The sequence below is a fragment of the Miscanthus floridulus genome, chromosome 11 (assembly GCF_019320115.1).
Source record: "Miscanthus floridulus cultivar M001 chromosome 11, ASM1932011v1, whole genome shotgun sequence".
In the NCBI taxonomy this organism is placed as follows: Eukaryota; Viridiplantae; Streptophyta; class Magnoliopsida; order Poales; family Poaceae; genus Miscanthus; species Miscanthus floridulus.
The window spans coordinates 53,389,512-53,406,986 of NC_089590.1; the positions used below are offsets into that span (position 1 = coordinate 53,389,512).

A 17,475-nucleotide genomic window follows, 5' to 3' on the forward strand; every position below is an offset into this window, starting at 1 on the left:
AACAACTCACCGCCCACCAGGTGCTCGCCATCAACGTCGACCAGATAACGCCATACGTCGCCGACCAGACATTCTGTCTAAAGCTAAGTCACGCTTTAATATTCTTTTAAATATTCTCCAATCTTCGTTAATCGTCATAATGTTTCCCCGAGCTGTTTTCTCCATATTTGCTCTTCAAATGATTTTTTGAACCCTCGAACAGTCATGTTGATGCTCGGACGCCTCCAGAGATGGGCCTGTCTCCGGCTCCTCCCTACATGTGCACGAGCGTCTACCCTCTGTGTTATGGGTGGTCGGCAGCGGCTCCTTAGCGACGCATGTTCCTCCTACACGTGCATGGGCTCCGCGCTCGACGTTATAGTTAATAGGCTAGTTAGGGCTGGAGACTCAGCTACACACTAACTGTTCGGGCGATTTATATTAAACATAAATATATTTTCACGCCAACTGATAGTCGAACTGCATATGTCGTTTTATCAACATTGCTGATTTTTCTCCAGAGTTTATTTATTTGTGCGTCATGTACTACATGTTCTATATATTTGTATTGCAGGATCATCGTCTAGGTGATCGGACCACCTGGTGCTCGAACTTCTCCACCGATCAACTGGGTGGACCGCTTGGTTCATGGACTCCATCGCCGACCAATTGATCGGACTGTTCGCTGGTCGCTTCTACTCAATGCTCACTTCGTCGCCGACCAATTGAACAGATTGTTCGTCGCTCATGCTTCATTGCCAGCTACGTCGGTTACTCCTCGACGCACGGATACTTCATGCTCGAGGACTAAGTGGGCACACTTCACCGCACGGACGTCGGTGCTCGGACCTTGCCGCCTACGCCGAGGACTCCTCGGTGCTCGGACATCGCCAGCTTTGTCGGGGACTCCTTGGTGCTCGGACATCGCCGCCTACGCTAGGGACTCCTCGGTGCTCGGTCATCGTCGGCGACGCCGAGGACTCCTCGCCCCTCGGTGCTCAGACATCGCCGGCGACGCCGAGGACTCCTCGCTCCTCGATGCTCAGACATCGCCGGCGACGTCGAGGACTCCTCGCTCCTCGGTGCTCGGACATCGCCGGCGAAGCCGGGGACTCCTCGCTCCTCAGTGCTCGGTCATCGCCAGCGACGCCGGGGACTCCTCGCTCCTCGATGCTCAGACATCACCGACTCCTCACTCCTCGGTGTTCGGTCATCGCCGGCGACGCCGGGGACTCCTCGCTCCTCGGTGCTCGGTCATCGCCAGCGACGGCGGGGACTCCTCGCTCCTCGGTGCTCGGTCATCACCCGCGACGCCGGGGACTCCTCGCTCCTCGGGGCTCAGTCATCGCCAGCGGCGTCGGGGGCTCCTCGCTCCTCGGCGCTCGGTCATCGCCAGCGACGCCGGGGACTCCACGCTCCTCGGTGCTTGGTCATCGCTAGCGACGTCGGGGACTTCTCGGTACTCGGACATCGCCAGCGACGCCGGGGACTCCTTGCTCCTCGGTGCTCGGTCATCGCCAGCGATGCCGGGGACTCCTCGCTCCAAGGTGCTCGGTCATCGCCAGCGATGCCGGGGACTCCTCGCTCCTCGGTGCTTGGTCATCGCCAGCGACATCGGGGACTCCTCGCTCCAAGGTGCTCAGTCATCACCGGCGACGTCGGGGACTCCTCGCTCCTTGGTGCTCGGTCATTGCCAGCGACGTCGGAGACTCCTCGCTCCTCAGTGCTCCGTCATCGCAAGCGACGTCGGGGACTCCACGCTCCTCGATGCTAGGTCATCGCTAGCGATGCCAGGGACTCCTCGCTCCTCGGTGCTCGGTCATCGCTAGCGACGCCGGGGACTCCTCGCTCCTCAGTGCTCGGTAATCGCCAGCGACGTCGGGGACTCCTCGTTCCTCGGTGCTCCATCATCGCCAACGACGCCAGGGACTCCACACTCCTCGGTGCTCGGTCATCACGAGCGACGCCGGGGACTCCTCGCTCCTCGGTGCTCGATCATCGCCAGCAACGCCGCGGACTCCTCGCTCCTCAGTGCTCGGTCATTGCCAGCGACGCCAGGGACTCCTTGCTCCTCGGTGTTCGGACATCGCCAGCGACGTCGGGGACTCCTCGCTCCTTGGTGCTCGGTCATCGCCAACGACGTCGGGGACTCCTCGCTCCTTGGTGCTCGGACATTGCCAGCGACATGAGGAACTCCCTAGGTGGTCGGACATCGCCGGTAACGCCGAGGACTCCTCGGTGCTCGGATCTTACTACGTCTCATCGGTGTGCTATCAAGCTGCTCTATGCTGTTCGGATCAGGGTGCTGATCTTGGGCAGCGCGTCTGGGTTCTTGATACGCGTATGTCAGACGGTGTCAGCAAGCTTTCAGACTTCTTTTTCTTTGACCCTACTACAAGATCCATTCTTTATCTTCCAGCAGGCTCGGGGACTAAGTGGGCACACTTCACCTTGCGGTGAATGTGCTTGCTCTCATCTCGAGGCTATGTCCGGGGACTGGCTGCCTGCTCGGCTGGTCTTCTACTTTCTGATCCTGGCACCACGCGACTACGTCACCTACTGTCAGGCTCGGGGACTAGCTGTGGGGGTATGGCCCCCAAGACATGGGCCGCACCATCAGAAGTGGTCCGGCCCACAAGATCAAGGCGTGCACGGCGCTTCTCAGCGTGCACCGCAAGACATTGTATAGTACCAAATATGCTACTTTACTTATCCCTCTAGACTATATAAGGAGAGGCAGGGTCCCCTAGCGGATAAGCTACTTGGTCGTCTAGATCAATACAATACACCAAAGACAAAGGACGTAGGGTATTACGTCGATCAGACGGCCCGAACCTATCTAAATCGCTGCCTCTACGTCTTGTGTCACCATCCCGTTCCTGATTACGTGCACCCCCACCGATAAATCTACCATCGCGGGATACCTCTCGGTGGACTGCCGACGATTTTTTGTCGACATATCTCCACTCCAGTTTTGGGACCGATTTCTATCTTGCATTTTTTTTCGCCTCCTTCACATTTTCGATTTGTTTCCGTTTTTTCTTATCCTCGGTTTGCATGTTTCTGATTTATTTTCATTTTTTACCATTCTACTCATTTTTTCACTTTTTTTGTTTGATTGTTTCTGGTTTTTCTCACTGATTGTTGTTTCCATTTTCTCTCCTTTTTTGTGTTTTTATTTTTTGTTTCACTTGGTTTTTGGAACTGATTTTCTGTCCATTCCTTCGCTTTCTGATGTTTTCATCTTATATATAGTAAAAGTAAATAATAAATACAATATTATGGGTCTCTAAACCATTGATCTCTCGTTGAAAGCAAAGATTTACCTCACTAAATTGTTGATGTGCTTTTATTTGTCGAAACATCCTTATTATAAACATATCATAATCAAACCGTGAACTAAAATCTTAAGCACTTTGTTGTCAAACCCAGTCTAAATAAATGTATCTCTATAAACCCCGACGAGGACTATTTTGTAGAAAATTGAGAGAGGTCTCCTTCGTAATAATCAGCGGACAAACCAACCCTTGATATATCGGCAACTAACTCCTTGCTAACTTTAATCCTACATTAAAATTACATATTTTTATGGGCCCTAAAAAAAGTCATAAAACTCAATATTTAACTTTAACAATGTAACACCTCTGGTGTTACGAGCTCGCTTAGCACTGAGATTATGGCTTAAGAGATAGATCTATTAATATAGCAAGTGAGTTACGTAAATGCCTATATGCGTTAATGAACAACCCTAACACGAAAAGTAGAATAAGTAGTTTTAATTGTTTGGCATGAAAAGCAATTTTTTTAAACAAATAAAATATAACTTGTATTTAGTACTTAAATAAATTTTGGAGCGCAAGTTTTGTAGATGTAAATGCAACATTAACGTTTGGGAAGCAAATGTTGTTAATTAGTGTCCTTGGAAGCTTAAAAATCAAATTGGAAATTAAAATTAGCCCTTTTCATTGACTCGGCAAATATTTGAAGCTAGGTTGAAAGTACACTTTTTTGGCGATTTATAAAATGCAAAATAGTTAAATAATGCCCTAATGTTTTGGTTCTATTGTTTGGTATAAAGTGTGTGCTATGTCGTGAAATGGTTGTTGGTGAAGTTTGACAAAGTTTTGACCGTTTAAAAATTCAACCAAAAGTGCTTGGGGTGTTAGTTCTAACTGGAACCTTGAATTCCTTTTAAGTCAGAAAAGAATTGTAGACAATGTTATTTTGGTATTTAAATTCCAATAAAATTGTTAAGCAATATATCTATGTTCTTGCATGACTGGTTGCATCAAGATGTGTACTTGAACACGGTGTTGGTTGTGGTTGGTCTAGAAGTCACGATGCTCTCGTAAAAATTTCCCAATCATGCTTAGAACATGTTAACCATGTTAGTGGCGCTCTGTCCGAGAACCGGCGTTCTAAGCGACCAGTCTATCTTGGTGCCCCTCTTTCCTTCTCACTGGTCATCTTCTGGTCGTATGGGTGGCTTCGTTGGGGAGATGGTAGTGTCAACTCGAGGGTAGTGCATTTTGGTTGGATCTTAGCGAGCTAATCCGCGGTTTTTGTGTCTCTTTAAATTCATGTATGACTTTGTCCCTGGTTGACTAGTCCGGTGTGCGTGGTCACACGCACCCGCGGCCTACTGGCGCCGAGCTCGGCCATGTCCCGTCAGGGCTGTCCTTCGCGTGCTAGCGCGCGTGCCACGGCCACACGTTGGCAAGCACCCCGTCATGTTCGGCACCGTGTCCTAATCTCATGCTGGCTAGCCACATTGGGACGTGCGCTGTGCGCAGGGTCTTGCCACCGCTTGTGACATCGCCGTTGGTCGTCGTGGCGCATTCCTCGCCTCTCGGTCCATCTACCACATCGTGCATCCGTGCCGCTTCGCTGTCATCGCGTAGTGGCCATCGATTTCAGCTCTTGGGCGACAAGTCACCTCACTACCGTTCTGACCGCTAGAAGATGGTGGTGCGTCCCCCTACTCACAATTAATCATCCGATTTATTCGCGATGGTGCCACCTCATCCACCACGACACTGCCCCAGCCTCGCCTCGCCGCACCTCCACGTGGACGACCACGCTGGGGACTAACTCAAGGCCATGCCTTCCTCTCTAGTCGAGCCTACTCTGCCACACTGTGCTTCGCTTCACCAACGCAGGAGCCACGCTGTGCCTCCTCTGCTTCGCTGAGGCTGCTACCTCACCGAGCCCTCTTCACAGCTGTGCCCCGACGTCCGTGGCCGGGAACGTGACCCACCACCCCGACACAGTAGCCACGACGTCGAGCTAATATCGGCCACGACCACCTCTCCCCGCCCCCACCGGAGACCCGCCAGTGACGGCTTTCCCCACCATGACCTCTACACACTGCCATGCGCGTGGCTGGCCCACTTCAACCACCTGTGGCCCCTCATCGCCAGCCACCGCACGTGCGAGCACGCCTGAGCCCCGCGTTGTCCCGCACCGCTCCACATCCGCTGTCGCGCCCCGCAGCACCCCCACCGTGGCCGCGCCATCGCCACCGAGGCGGTTGCCCACGTGCGTGCGTGGCCAGGGTGCCTTAGGCCACCTCGGGTCATGCCACCGGCACCCACGAGCACGGCCAGGTCCGCTGCTGTTCCTGTGCCGCCAGGCCACCGCCCCTCCGGCGGGAATCGACCGGAGTCGTCCCTCCTCTGCTCCTCTGCTACGCCATTGGAAGGAGCCAAGATGAGAAAAATAGAATAGAACTTTTCCAGGGTTCCCAATGCAAAATCCGTGACTCACACGAATAGTGTTTGTGTATTGTGGGTTAGTTTCGAGAAAGTTCATGGGCCTTTAGGCAAGTTTGCCACTGCGCCTGGGCACATCCGCTCGTGGGCCGATCGCTTCCAGCTGTTGGGCCGCCGCCTGCCCCGCCTGGGCCATTCACGCCACGCCCTGGGCCACGGCCAATGGCCGCGCGCGCGCCCCGCCCCCACCTAGGCCATGCATACGTGTGGGCCGCCGCGGTTGCGGACTGGCCATGTAGCCCAGTGCCCGGAGGAAAATTCATTTCCTTTTTCTTATTTATAGAAACTTCATAAATCCACACAAAGTGTAGAAAATCAAAAAATGCCAAACCAATTTTGTTAAGTTTCTAAAATCATGATCTATCTGATAGGGTGTTTCGTTCGCATAGGTTATGTATGTTTTTAGGGTTGCTCTAATTATTTTAACATGCTTAATATTGTTAAGACATAAACTTAAAGTAATTTCTGTGATAAATCAGTGATAGTGTTAGCTCTAAAATTTTACAGCAGGTTAGAAGTGTTATCATGTGTTCTCTGTAATTTTTGTAGCCCTATAATAATTAGTTTACTAGAGTAGTTAATGACCCCTAGTTGAATATATAGTGAATGAAATAAATGAAATAAAGAAACACCTTGGAATTGTATAACTAAAACACTTATCAGAAAATGACACCTTTCTCGATAATGTTGATATGTAGATTAGTTCGTTAGTCATTAGAGCTAGCTTGTTAGTTCATAGTATGTGCTCTGTTTTAACAATTGTTATTGTCTTGTTAATTAACTGTTGCATCATCTCTACATCGCATTGCATACCATAATAGGGACGTCGATGGATCGCGGAGTCATCGGGAGTTGCTGGAGAAATGGTACTTTTGGTGATCGTGTTGCCATGATGAAAAGCTAACTTTTGATTAAATCTTACCTAGGCAAGCCTGATGTATAACCCCTACTTTTCTACACTTTATATTATATTTATGCATTAAGTTTTAAGGAGCTGAATAAAACCCATTTACATATATATATCTTTATCCTATGAGTCTTAATAGTATGACAAGATCGTGTAGATTGCTATGTTATAGGACTCCGGTAGAAGTCGAGTGATTCCCTATCACTCGCGAGGGATAGAAAATATATTATTATTGTTACTATATTATTATCACCTGAAATATATATGAATGATAATTGGAGACCCGACGGAATGGTACTTTGGATCTGAACTTGGTTTGGTATTCGAGCGAGGCTCGGATTACATTTGTTTCGCCTGTGTCGGTTAAGGACCGATCGTTGCATTGGGTTCTAGGTAGGTCACAGACTTATTATTCTGAACACATGCTTGTATATGGGCTCGGGAAGACTCATTTGAGGCGGGGATGGTGGAGGTCTAAGCACCGCACCGAGTCCGAGACTTAGGAGCAGGGGTTTGGTGTCCAAGTTTGGACAGGGACCTGGACCCCGTGACAGGAGAGTGGTGGGTTGGTCCTATTTGTGCCTGGGGTACAAACAGGGCTTGTGTTTCAGGGTACCCAGCTAGGCACATTGATTCACGAATTATCGGGTGATCCGGTACGACTTATCTACAATCTAGCACCGTAGTAAGAACTAAAAGATGAAAGATAGTAAAATGATTCTGATTGCTTACCACCGGCTTGAAAGTAGCACAAGTGCTTACATAGAATGGTTAATTAATGAACTAATGATGACTGCTAATAAAATTAAATATAAGGACGCACGTTTAGTAATGCTCCTGTAGATGAAATAAACCCATAAGCTAGATAGCCTTGCATACCCTTAGAATCTTTTCTTTTCTACTATCGGGTAAGTCTTGCTGAGTACAATTGAGTACTCAGGGTTTTATTTCCCCTGTTGCAGATGACAGGCGGATGCTAGAGCTGACACTTGTGTGTGGAAACCTCCTGATGGGCTCAGAGATGATTCCTTTACGATGTGATCTTAGTTTTTATTTATAACTCTCACTAAATATTTTATAAATAAAAGTTTTATAATCTGTTGTCATAGCTTATATATCAATGCTTCATCATGTCATAAATAGATATTTATTTCCGTTGTAACTCTGATCACGTGTTTATATTCCTTTGTTAAATTAAATTGTTCATGACTCTGATAACATGGGTATATTCCGTTGTTATAAACCATAAATATTATAATCTGATGCTGCATGAAAAGTGATGTAAGAAATGATTTAATAATATTGTAAGACTTATTCTCTTATTTGTGATTCTGATGGAAAAATATGGATTTTTGGGTTCTCCATTGGGATGTGCTCGACGGAACTGCGTAATTTAGCGTCTTCCCCTAAATACTTAGTGTGTAATAGAAGACCATTACTTCTGAGAGGCATTAGATGAGACGGTTCCGCCACAAATAACACATGGATATATAGTATAAAAAATTAAAGTTAAGAAATATTTATGTCTAAATATTTATGTGCTTTGGAAGCAGAGAAAAAAAATCCATCAGGATTATATTGTAATAATTCAATATAGATACAGTGTCGTATTATTGCTAACATTAACGTATATTCTCTATGTTCTATTTTATCTGGCGCAAGTTAGAATGACATGGTCTCCTAGATTACACTTTGACCATTTTATTTGTGTTTATATTATATTGTTTATGCTTATAAACTTATAATCATTGGGTCTAATCACATAAAGTTTGTATTATAATAATTAAAAATTATTAGTCTAATTCTTGATCAATTTTTTTAAAGTTTGAATTTTGATATGCGTGTGCGGGATAAAATGGAATACAGGTAGTATTATAGATTTTATGGTCATCATAAAATAAATTATAGATTTGAAATTTTATAGAGAGGATCGAGCATAAATATAAATCGATAAATACCATTCTCATCATCTTTTGTCATTAATTAATATTTGAGAGTTTTTTTTTCGTTGCAACACATAGATATATTTGCTATTAACAATATAAGAACAAAATTGATAAGGAAGCAGCGCCTTCAGTTTTTCAATCACCACTGGAACGAGATGCTGTAGTACAACATTAACCCCTACATTTTTACATCGCGCATAAGAACGTAAACTTTGTGTTTTCACGGGAGCTTCTTGGAAACAACTCGACAGACCTGTGTGATGCCATCCTGATGAAGTGTTCTACACAGCCGTAGAGCCTACATACGGATCGGACCACAGGATAACAAACAACCAATGAAAGAATGCCTGGCTGACGAAACAAGCTAGATTCACGCAACAAGGTTCTTCCCGCGAGGCAGGGAGACGCTGCGCCGGATGTCCGGCAACGGCATATTGGTCCTCTCGGCGTACGGCGGCTTGCTCCAGTTCCGGCGTTGCCTTCCTTCGGTCAGAGGCTCCATCTCCCGGACAGAGGCCCTGACACTGCAAGGAAAAAACAAGTATGTGAGTTTCATCATCTGTCAGTCTATAACCTACTATAAATCAGCATTTGGGAATGTCAAGTATACCACAGTAACCACACAGAGTAGTGAAAAGATGTAACGACGAGTATACCACAGTAACCACACAGAGTAGTGAAAAGATGTAACGACGAGGGAGACAAATAGCTGCTGAACCATACCTGATATCTATGTTCTGGGACTGTCTTGTCACCTGTGTGGGTAACTTCTTCGCCTTTCGGTTGAAGTGGAAAGTGGGTTCATCGCCTGCAAACTCGTTTTCGATTTCGGACGAGTCCCTCGTGCTCCTGATCTCTGACCTCAGTTTGGTAACCGAGTATCTGTTTGCCGATTTCTCTTCATTGTGAGCCTTTGGTGTACTCTCAGACCTGTTCTTCACCATGCTTTGCCGGATAGGCGGAATTTTGGTTCTGTTCTCTTCAGAGTCCCGGAATTTGCGCAGACTCTGAGCTGTCAGGACAGATGAAGGTGTGTTCTTCGAGTTGCTGGACAATACTTTTGGAGGCACTTCGACCTTTGATATAGGTGTGCAGTCGATGCTTCCAGTGTTCTCCACGATTTTGGCAAAGCTGCCTCTCTCAGCAGAGAGTGAACTTCTAACTGGAGGAGATGGAGTCTTATACTTTCGCGCACTCAGGTACAATTCCCTGCTGATGACAGGTGACTTATCATCTAGCTCTCTCACTGACAATGGTGAACGGAACCTTCTTTGCTTGCCAGATGATGAACTTCTTATCTGTCAATGAGCCAAGTTATATCTTTATAGGATGATACTGTAAGAGTATCGTAGTGAAAAATAAACATAAGAATTTTCAGAGAAACAAAGTACCTCACTTGTACAGGTGTCTACACTGGATTCTTGACTAGCTTCAGGTTTCAAGGACATGCTGGTGGTTAAAGGTGATCTTGTTCTTCCATTTCTCATCTCAGAAGTCACACGGTTAGCAATATCTTTAAACTGTGCCACTTCATGTTCCTTTTCATCTAATGCCAATTTAAGCTTGGCAATCTGACAAAAATAATTCTTATACTATGAGTTACGAAATCAAAGTTCTAATGGTATTTGGTAATTATTATAAAACAACATCATACCTCTTCCTTTAGGTCTTTGACCTGGCCTGCTTCCTTATTTGCACGGGCGGCACCAAGTTCTATTGTACCTACACGCTCAGCGAATTTGAGAGTGCTCATTGTTTCACTAAAAGAGTCTGTTTCAGGGTTCACATGCACAAACATCAATGTTTTTGCCTGACCACCTGTATTGCAGGGAAACAAGTGGTTAGAAAAGTATTTTTGACAACAGCATCTCCAACAATACAAGGGCTTTTAACAATACCTAAGGCATCCTGCAGCACTTGTGTTAACTTGCTATTTCTATATGGAACATGAGAACTCTTTTGGGCAAGTGCAGATATAACATCACCAAGTGCTGATAACGATTTGTTTATGTGCTTGGCTTCAGTTAGTCTTTCTCCAGTCGCTTCAGATTTGTCTACCCTCTCACTTCCCGCGAGATCCACTAGATGCAGGCACCCTCTTAGAGTTGAGCCCGAAATTACCTCCTTTCCTTGTACATGAACTGTCAACACACTAAAAAAAAAGCAATACAGTTACCAATAATACAGTGACACTAAGTATACCAGCCAGATAAACCAAAATAATGCATAAACTGGAGAATGAGGTAATGCAGTTCTTTGCGTTCTTTGGATGACCTTTTATTTCTAGAATTGGGTTTTGATGCCGGATGCTACATTCCATTATCTAAAAAAACAGATAAATCAAGAGAGTATCTCTAAGACAGATAAGTTTAAGAAGACTACTGATTATATGACCTTATTCTGTGACAAAGTATGGTGCATGAGTTCAAGAATACCTGTGTGAGCGGCTACTTCGTTCATTAAGAGCAGTTGATCCAACTGCTCTGTTTCTCTGGCCAACTTTCATCAGATCCAAAACATCTTGTGCGCACTTGACTGGCACAATATTTGCATCTGGGATGTTGAGTCCATTTACATGAGAATTATTGCGTATCTCTAATGTGTTTCATGGTTAAGGAAATAAAGAAGAAAATGCATGAAAACAAACTTTTGAGCAAAGCAAAAAAAAAGGCTAGGCAAAATAAGGTATTTCATATTATGTTAAATAGAGGGAGATGGGGAACGAACGAGTCGCTCGTTTGGTCAGCATCGCGAGCCGCGAGCTCGGCCACCAGGGTTCGAACCCTGTGCCCAGCGTATTTCCGCTAAAAAATGAGTGGGAATGTGGAAGTTCCTCGGTTAAAAAAAAAATAGAGGGAGATTTTCAGCATGAAATACATATCAGTTACTATTTTCACTATGACAACTTTATTCATATTATGATATTTATTATTCAGAAATAATAATATAACTTGACATAAAAAAGGATATCTTTTGTTTGCACCATCCGTCATTAATAAATCCCTCACTTGTTCATTGTATATTTCAATCATCTGAACTTTAACATCATACGTAATGGAATCTGCTCTTGTTTGAGAAATTTCAAACAAATCATTCAACGACCGGTAGTTTACACCCCAGGTTTCCTCTGTTGTTACATCTGGACCGCTCTGAATAGGACATACAAAATAACTTATTATGAAAATTAATAAACTTGATGGTATGCAATGAAAACAAATATTTTCTATGAAGATGATGTTGTAGTTCTCTACCCAAAGATAACTACTCTCTTGTTACACTATTGTGCCCCTGATTTGAACTTTCCACACAAATGTCATCCTTTGAAGCAAAATTGCTAATGAAGTTCTAAGAATTTTTTTCCTGTAAAGAATTACCATTGTGTAAGTTTTCCCAGATCCCGTTTGACCATATGCAAATATGCATACATTATATCCATCCATGACAGATCTAATCAATGGTTGGGTATCAGCAAAAACTTCAGCTGTTACAAAAAAAAAATCGAAGTCAGAAACATGAGGCAGATTGAGAGTAGGCACAAAAAATACACAATGAAAATTATGAGAGTGATTATCTACATTGTGAAGCACTAGGTCCAAATATTTTGTTGAATGTGAATATTTTCCGTCCATCCTTCCCTTGTTTTTGAGGATTCGCAATCAGGATTTCTCCGTTTTCCCCAATATGATCAACAGTAGACCTTTGATCAGATTGTGTCTTTGGGAAAGGTTTCACTCTGCAGTAAACTCTAATGCTACCTGACAATATGTACTTTCTGGGATAGTCAGTAACCAAATATCTTTGATACTAGTAAATTGAAATTAAAAAAAATCGAATCTGCATGTTACCTTTAAGATCTTGTACTTGATTATACAGCTTACGATTTTCCTCAAGCAACTTGCGGTAAGCATTATGGTCCTGAGCCTCAAAGTAGTTTTCTACATTTTTAAAATGTTGGTTTCAGAGATGACGGAACTAAAGGTTTAAGTTCAAATTCCAAATCCAGTACCGACCTAGCCTCCTCAAGTCTTCCGCCCAGTCAGCACGAGTCGATTCAACTTGAAGCTTCATTTCATTGAAGGACATCTTTAACTTCTGAATTTTCAAATGTCAATAAAAGAAATTATTAAAGTGCAACAATGCACACATGGCTTTACAATTGCTGTAGTTTCATATCTTGAGTAATCATGTTATTAAAAAAGGGTTCAGTTTTCAAGAACAAACATAAGTCATTCAATTAGAGAACTAGAAAAGGGGTTCCTAGTATATGAAGCATGCAGCTGACAGTAGATCAGATTTTTGTTAATGCTACAAGGAAACAATTAATAATTCTGATTCTGCATTCGACATATTGCCAGGTAACAAGCTCACTGGCACATATAATTTTGGCATGGTCTTTACCTCCAGCTCTTCTTGTTGACTTTCAAGTAATCCCTCATCATCCAAGTGTTCATGGCTGCCACGAGGTAATCTCAATGAAGAGAGCACGCACTCACTATTCTCCTTCAGGCATTTTGAAATAGTTTGGATCAAATCCATTTTAGAAAGAGTTCCATTGTCATCCTTCATCATCTTCCTTAGAAGTGACCTGACCTGTTAGAAATGGATGCCTTAAAGTAAGTAATAATTTATTGTCATGGATGTTTTGGTTTCCATGGATACCAGTAACAAGACTATTTTTAAATTTTGTAAACGCTTTTCCTCGAGAAAGAAATATATGTGTCAATATTACGTGCATAGGGGGCTACATCATCATAACAAAGACATGCAAGCAATAGAAATTAAATTTTCCATCTTTTATCAACAATACAGTACCTGATTTCTGTGAGAAGCAAGCAAAATGGTAAATTCTTTACAAGCTTGCTCGAGTACTGTTTCGATGACCTGCAATATTCACCACCATATGAAAGTTCAATCCAAATGTCATTGTGGTCAAGGTTTGGCATCGACGACGGCATTATCCTGACATCTACTAAGAGGGACACAACAAGACAAGAATAAGCAGAACTCACCTACCATATCATCTAGAGGCAAATCTTCAGCTTCACCCCATTCCAGAAGGAATGCTCGCACAACTTGAAGAACAAAGCACTGAAAAAGAGAATGCTGAGCTTCTTCAACTCTAGATTCCTCTAGAGAGACCTCAGAGAGAAGATGCACAAATTCCAGCATTTGTTGGTCTGAGCCTCCACCTCTGTTTAAATGTGAAGCAGGCCTTTTACTTGAGGATGCAATTTTCACGATGCCACCATACCGCCATATACCAATGCCACCTGAGATCTTCCACTCGTGGTATCCCATGAGGCAGAGTATGCAGTCGACAACTTTCATCGATGAACCTCCCTGTAAGCATTGTATAGGTGGATTCAGATAAGACTAGTTTAATGTAATGAGTAGTGAGGTAAGCCATAAGTTTGATCTAAACAGAAAGGTGAAATCCTAGGATTCTGCATCTACTATGAGCTAGCAAACGACATAATGGGGATTTTCTTGATTGAATGATTCAACCTATATATGGATTCACTGTATAATACTCGAGTAAGAAAAATAGAATAACTACAGTTTTCATGAGAAACAGCAACCTATTTTCTTCCAAATGGACAAAACAATTCAGCTAACCCCTAATAAGCCTTACAATTGAGCAAATCAAACTGCCCTTGACACATATATAGCAACAATGGATCAATGCAACTCAACTATTTACCTTCTCTATATCAGAGGTTTCAAACGTCAACAGGTTCATCGCACTAACTGCAACAAGGAAGTTCCTCATGTTCTCGAAGTACTGTATTGCAGACTGTGCTGGCCCATCGAACGTCTGAACCGTGATGACAGGATTCTCCACAACCTACGGGCAGAAGAAGAAAGAAAAACTTATTACTGTCACGAAAAGTAGTGACATTTTTTCTCCACAATTTTGTTGACACGCACCTTGGGGACGGCACCGGGATTGACGCGGTTGAGAACCTTGCAGAGGACGAGGCCGTTGCGCAGTGCCACGCAGAACTCCTCCTCGGACGGCCTCTCCGGCAGGGACTCTGCCGCCGCGGGCTCCATCTGACGCAGCCATCGCGCCGCCTCGCACCTCCGCGCAGCTGCAGCGGTGGCAGCATTGCCAACAACAGATCAGAGAGGTCGCATTTCGGTATTTGTAACAGAGTAGGAGTAGTAGGAGTAGCCGGCAGACTAACGGTAAGGGAATTTTGAAATATTACTTAGCACCTCGGACCTCGGTAGCGCAGATTTATTTATTTTTGAATTGTGAATAACAGATTAACGGTAAGGGAATTTTGAAACATTACTGTATTATACAGTAAATCACAACCACTCTGGATCACATCGACGAGATCGAGAATTAATGTCGCGTGTTAAGTGAATGCAGAATACTGGCTTAAACTATAAACGCAGTATATTAATGCTTCGCTTGATCTACTGCTTCCACTGCATGCTTGCATACTCATTGCTTGCCTTTGTGGGAGGCAGTGTGTTTAATTGCAGAGGAGTACGATCAGCAGAGCACAGTAATTACACTCCCGTGCAGTAGTAATCCACTTGCTAGCCGCAGCCGTGACCGAGCTTCTCCACGACCGCCGCCGCCGCAGCTCAGCTCGCCACCACCGGAGCACCAAAAGCATGCGGCGACCAGCGCCGCGAGCGCGGACCGCCCGCCCGGCCGGACGCACGACATGACGACGAGGCAGAACAATAGAACTAAGCAAATGCGAATGGAGCACCCACTCCCCCCATTCGCATGCGCGATCGGGGACGGGGAGCACTGTGAGTCGACTCACCGGCTTCCTCGGCCTTGCGCAGCGCCATCCCCACGTCGTGCGCTCCAGCAGCCGGGGCCATCACGGCAGCGGGTGGGCGAAGTCGATCGATCGCCTTCTCGCGCCGCGACTCCGTCCGCCGTCCCTCGCCCGCCCCTCGCGGATCGCAGCTCGCGCACGCGCTCGCAATCGCAACGGCAGGGGCGTTTGAAAAGCTCCGACCCCAAGGCAGAGGTCGGTGGGGGGCCTCTTAACGGAAACTCCCCAGGGGGGCGCCTCGAAATATTTTCAAACTCGCAGGGGGGCTAGCGCTAACTAACAGCGAGTTTAACTGGGTTGAAGCGAGCCCGTGCTGCCGCTGCCGCTCTGAAGTAGGCGCGTCCGGCCGTCCGCTGCGGGCTGCTGAACACGACGCAGCGGCGGTGGCCGGTGGGATCGCTACGTGTGTCAGCACCGTACCTCCACCGCTCGGGCCTCAGGGGCTCTGGGCCGAGCGGGCGAGCGGCTCACGTGCGTGCGGGCCGGGGTCAGTTGAGTGGTGGAGTAATAATAATTTATAATTTATTTATTTCCGGAGGCAGCAGGGATTCAAAGTTTCAAACGCTGGACGGCTGGAGGTAGGCAGACACTAGCGGGGATAAAAACGGATCGCACACGGATGGATATCATTGATATTAAATTTATTTTTATATTTCTGTTTAGATTTGAATTTGAATGCGGATAATATCAATCATGTCGGATAGGATACGATTAAATATCGATGTCGTAAATATACGATTTGAGTATTTGGATACAGATACAGTATAGAATGTTAAATATCCGAACTCGAATACGAACTCGGTCTCGAATACGATCAGAAAATATCCTTATCCATTTCATCACTCGACAGTAGCATGGAGCGCACTTAACTTTCCGGTCCCCCCTTTTTTTTTTGAGTTTGGAGTATCCTTTTCTTGCCGTATGTGGCTTGGGGAGGGATTTCGAACGGTCGACTCGGTAGATCCGGCATGTTGCAGGTCCCGTGGCAGAGGCAGCATTTGGCTTTCGTTTTTTAATGAGTGCAGGTGCGGTAGATGAGAATGCGTGCACAGTAACTGTCAGCTGATTAGTGGCACTGGTACAGTGCAACCTCTAATAGCGACGGGTATATGCATCTTCCGTTTTCAAATCACTCCTTCCGCACCAATGCTCCATGCTGCCGCTGTGTGTGTGTGGGTGTGGGTGGGTGGGGGTGGGGGGGGGGGGGGGGGGGGGGGGGGGGGGGGGGGTAATGCGACTAATGCCTGGTCCAGTCCTGAAGCCTGTCTTTGCTCCAATTTTGAATTCCAGAACGTACGGTAGCAGTTTTGGATTCAGTGGCAGATCAGCATCTTTGGCGAGCCTGCGCACCTTCGCTTTGCTCCCCTTTGTACAATGCTTAAAGCTAATGGATTTTTAGAGGATTGTGAGCCCAAGTGACAGCACAGGGTCGTCGGGCAAAGATATAATAAACCCCAAAACCTAAAATCCTAGGCTGTATCTCTGTTTAGTTTGACCAAGTTAGAATTCGACAATGTACAGTATCTTTGCCTATCATGTGGGCGCATATTATATGTCCTGTTGAAAAGAACAAATTGTCTCGTATTTTTTTAAGATTACTTTAGAAAGAAATGATACTATCAATTTACTGGTCGATGGCATTTGTCAATATTTAGATGTGTTGACCCATTCTCTTAATTATGCTCGTTTCAAAAGGAAACGATACATTTAATTTACTGGTACGTGGCATTTGTCAACTTTTAGATAATGGTCCCATTCGCTAGTCTAAAACTTAGCTGAAATTGACTGAAAAACACTGTTCCGGCTGAATTGTTGTAAGAGAAAAAACACTGTTCCGGCTGAAAAAAAAAAGCTGAACAAGTCGAATATGGGGTAAGCCGAATAGGGCCTAGCACGTGTGCGCATGGAGATACGTATTTGTGTGCCGATATGTAAACTCTTGTGTCGATAGTATTATGTTTCATAAAAGCTATTTATTTTCATGACAAAAAAAAATACGGTGAAAATGTAAAAAAAAGACCTTAAAAATGTCAATGAAAAGGAAGAAAACAGAAAGAAAAGAAAAG

General features: G+C 45.2%; 1 protein-coding gene across 1 annotated transcript; it reads right to left on the minus strand.

Annotated features, from left to right (window-relative positions):
• Nucleotides 1–8,730: 8,730 nt before the first annotated feature.
• Nucleotides 8,731–15,579, minus strand: LOC136493108 (kinesin-like protein KIN-14F). The gene is made up of 17 exons (XM_066489152.1): nt 15,392–15,579; nt 14,532–14,695; nt 14,305–14,448; nt 13,617–13,943; nt 13,416–13,484; nt 13,002–13,193; nt 12,614–12,695; nt 12,449–12,538; nt 12,179–12,358; nt 11,978–12,084; nt 11,572–11,752; nt 11,039–11,201; nt 10,502–10,755; nt 10,258–10,421; nt 9,995–10,174; nt 9,327–9,901; nt 8,731–9,127 (listed from the first exon to the last, which is right to left on the minus strand). The coding sequence occupies exons 1-17, from the start codon at nt 15,450–15,452 to the stop codon at nt 8,974–8,976; spliced, it is 3,087 nt and encodes a 1,028-aa protein (XP_066345249.1). The 5' UTR covers nt 15,453–15,579; the 3' UTR covers nt 8,731–8,973.
• Between the last annotated feature and the right edge of the window lie 1,896 nt (nt 15,580–17,475).